General features: G+C 57.3%; 1 protein-coding gene across 1 annotated transcript; it reads left to right on the top strand.

The window, feature by feature from the left end:
• Positions 1 to 1,093, top strand: vox (ventral homeobox). The gene is made up of 3 exons (XM_040139763.1): positions 1 to 315; positions 395 to 627; positions 751 to 1,093. The coding sequence occupies exons 1-3, from the start codon at positions 42 to 44 to the stop codon at positions 1,018 to 1,020; spliced, it is 777 nt and encodes a 258-aa protein (XP_039995697.1). The 5' UTR covers positions 1 to 41; the 3' UTR covers positions 1,021 to 1,093.

The following is a 1,093-nucleotide window of genomic DNA, read 5'->3' as shown; positions in this document are numbered from 1 at the left end:
TCATCAGGTGGCTTCACGGGTCACAGGGCAGCACTGCAAACATGGTGAAATACTTTTCTGTGGACTGGCTGGCCCAGAGTCATCACAACACTTCTCCGGCTGAGGACCACGGCGCTGGCACGGAGGCCGCGCCCGCCTGCAGACCTCACGTTCCCTGCGTGGTGCAGCCGCGGCCCCCGACCTTTGGCAAAGGTTACCTGCAGCCAAAACCCAGGCTGTCCAAGGCCGTTGAGCACATGGAGCCGGTGGAGATGAGCGGGCCTCTGGACTCCGGCCTGTGCTCGCCCTCGCATTCGACCAGCTGCGCCTCACCAAGTAAGCAGCATAAAAACCCCTAACTTTAAACCAGTTGTTCGGTCTTGATGTCTTATAACCCGACTTTTCCTTGCTCCAGTTTCAGAAATCGGCGGGTACTCCTCCGGGTATGAGAGCGAAGCGGCGTCCTCCGAGTGCCACTCGGTGGACGAAGGGAGCGAGGCGGAGAAGGACGGACCACAGCGCCGTGTGCGCACAAAGTTCACCCCCGAGCAGATCGGCAAACTGGAAAAGATCTTCGGCAAGCACAAGTACCTGGATGCCGGGGAGAGAGTGAAGACAGCACAGAAGCTGAACCTCACCGAGACGCAGGTAAGACGCCATTTTCGGTGCAAACCAATCCGTTTCATACATACCATTTAACAGCTGAGGGTCTACCCTGCGCACTGCTCTGGCTGCTGACTTTACTGACTGACTGTTTGCTGCCTCTCTCAGGTGAGGACCTGGTTTCAGAACCGGAGGATGAAGCTGAAACGGGAGGTGCAGGACTACCTCGCCCCCCAGGTCCCAGCGGTGATGTTCCAGCCTCTGCCGCCAGTTCAGTACCACGGCATGACAGGACAGCGGCCCCACTACCCCGCGGCGGGCCCGGCCTTTTACCCGCTCCCCGTCCCGCAGATGGTCCTCCAGCAACCGATGCCCCCCAACAACCCCCCTCATCTCATGATCCACAAACCTCATTTCTACCCACAAACTATCTGCTAGGGACGTTTTCGACTGAAACACTTAGAATCCAAAAAAAAGTGCAATCCAGAGTTGTTTTATTTGATGTGTGTTT

Source organism: Xiphias gladius, chromosome 11 (genome assembly GCF_016859285.1).
Source record: "Xiphias gladius isolate SHS-SW01 ecotype Sanya breed wild chromosome 11, ASM1685928v1, whole genome shotgun sequence".
Classification (NCBI taxonomy): domain Eukaryota; kingdom Metazoa; phylum Chordata; class Actinopteri; order Istiophoriformes; family Xiphiidae; genus Xiphias; species Xiphias gladius.
This window is presented reverse-complemented; position numbering and strand designations above follow the sequence as displayed.

What these genes read in the sequence shown, in the direction of transcription:
- vox (XM_040139763.1), top strand. Translation starts at nt 42, where the DNA reads ATGGTGAAATACTTTTCTGTGGACTGGCTGGCCCAGAGTCATCACAAC. An exon ending in GACCAGCTGCGCCTCACCAA is followed by an intron (nt 316 to 394) that starts GTAAGCAGCATA and finishes TCCTTGCTCCAG; the next exon opens with TTTCAGAAATCGGCGGGTAC. An exon ending in TGAACCTCACCGAGACGCAG is followed by an intron (nt 628 to 750) that starts GTAAGACGCCAT and finishes TGCCTCTCTCAG; the next exon opens with GTGAGGACCTGGTTTCAGAA.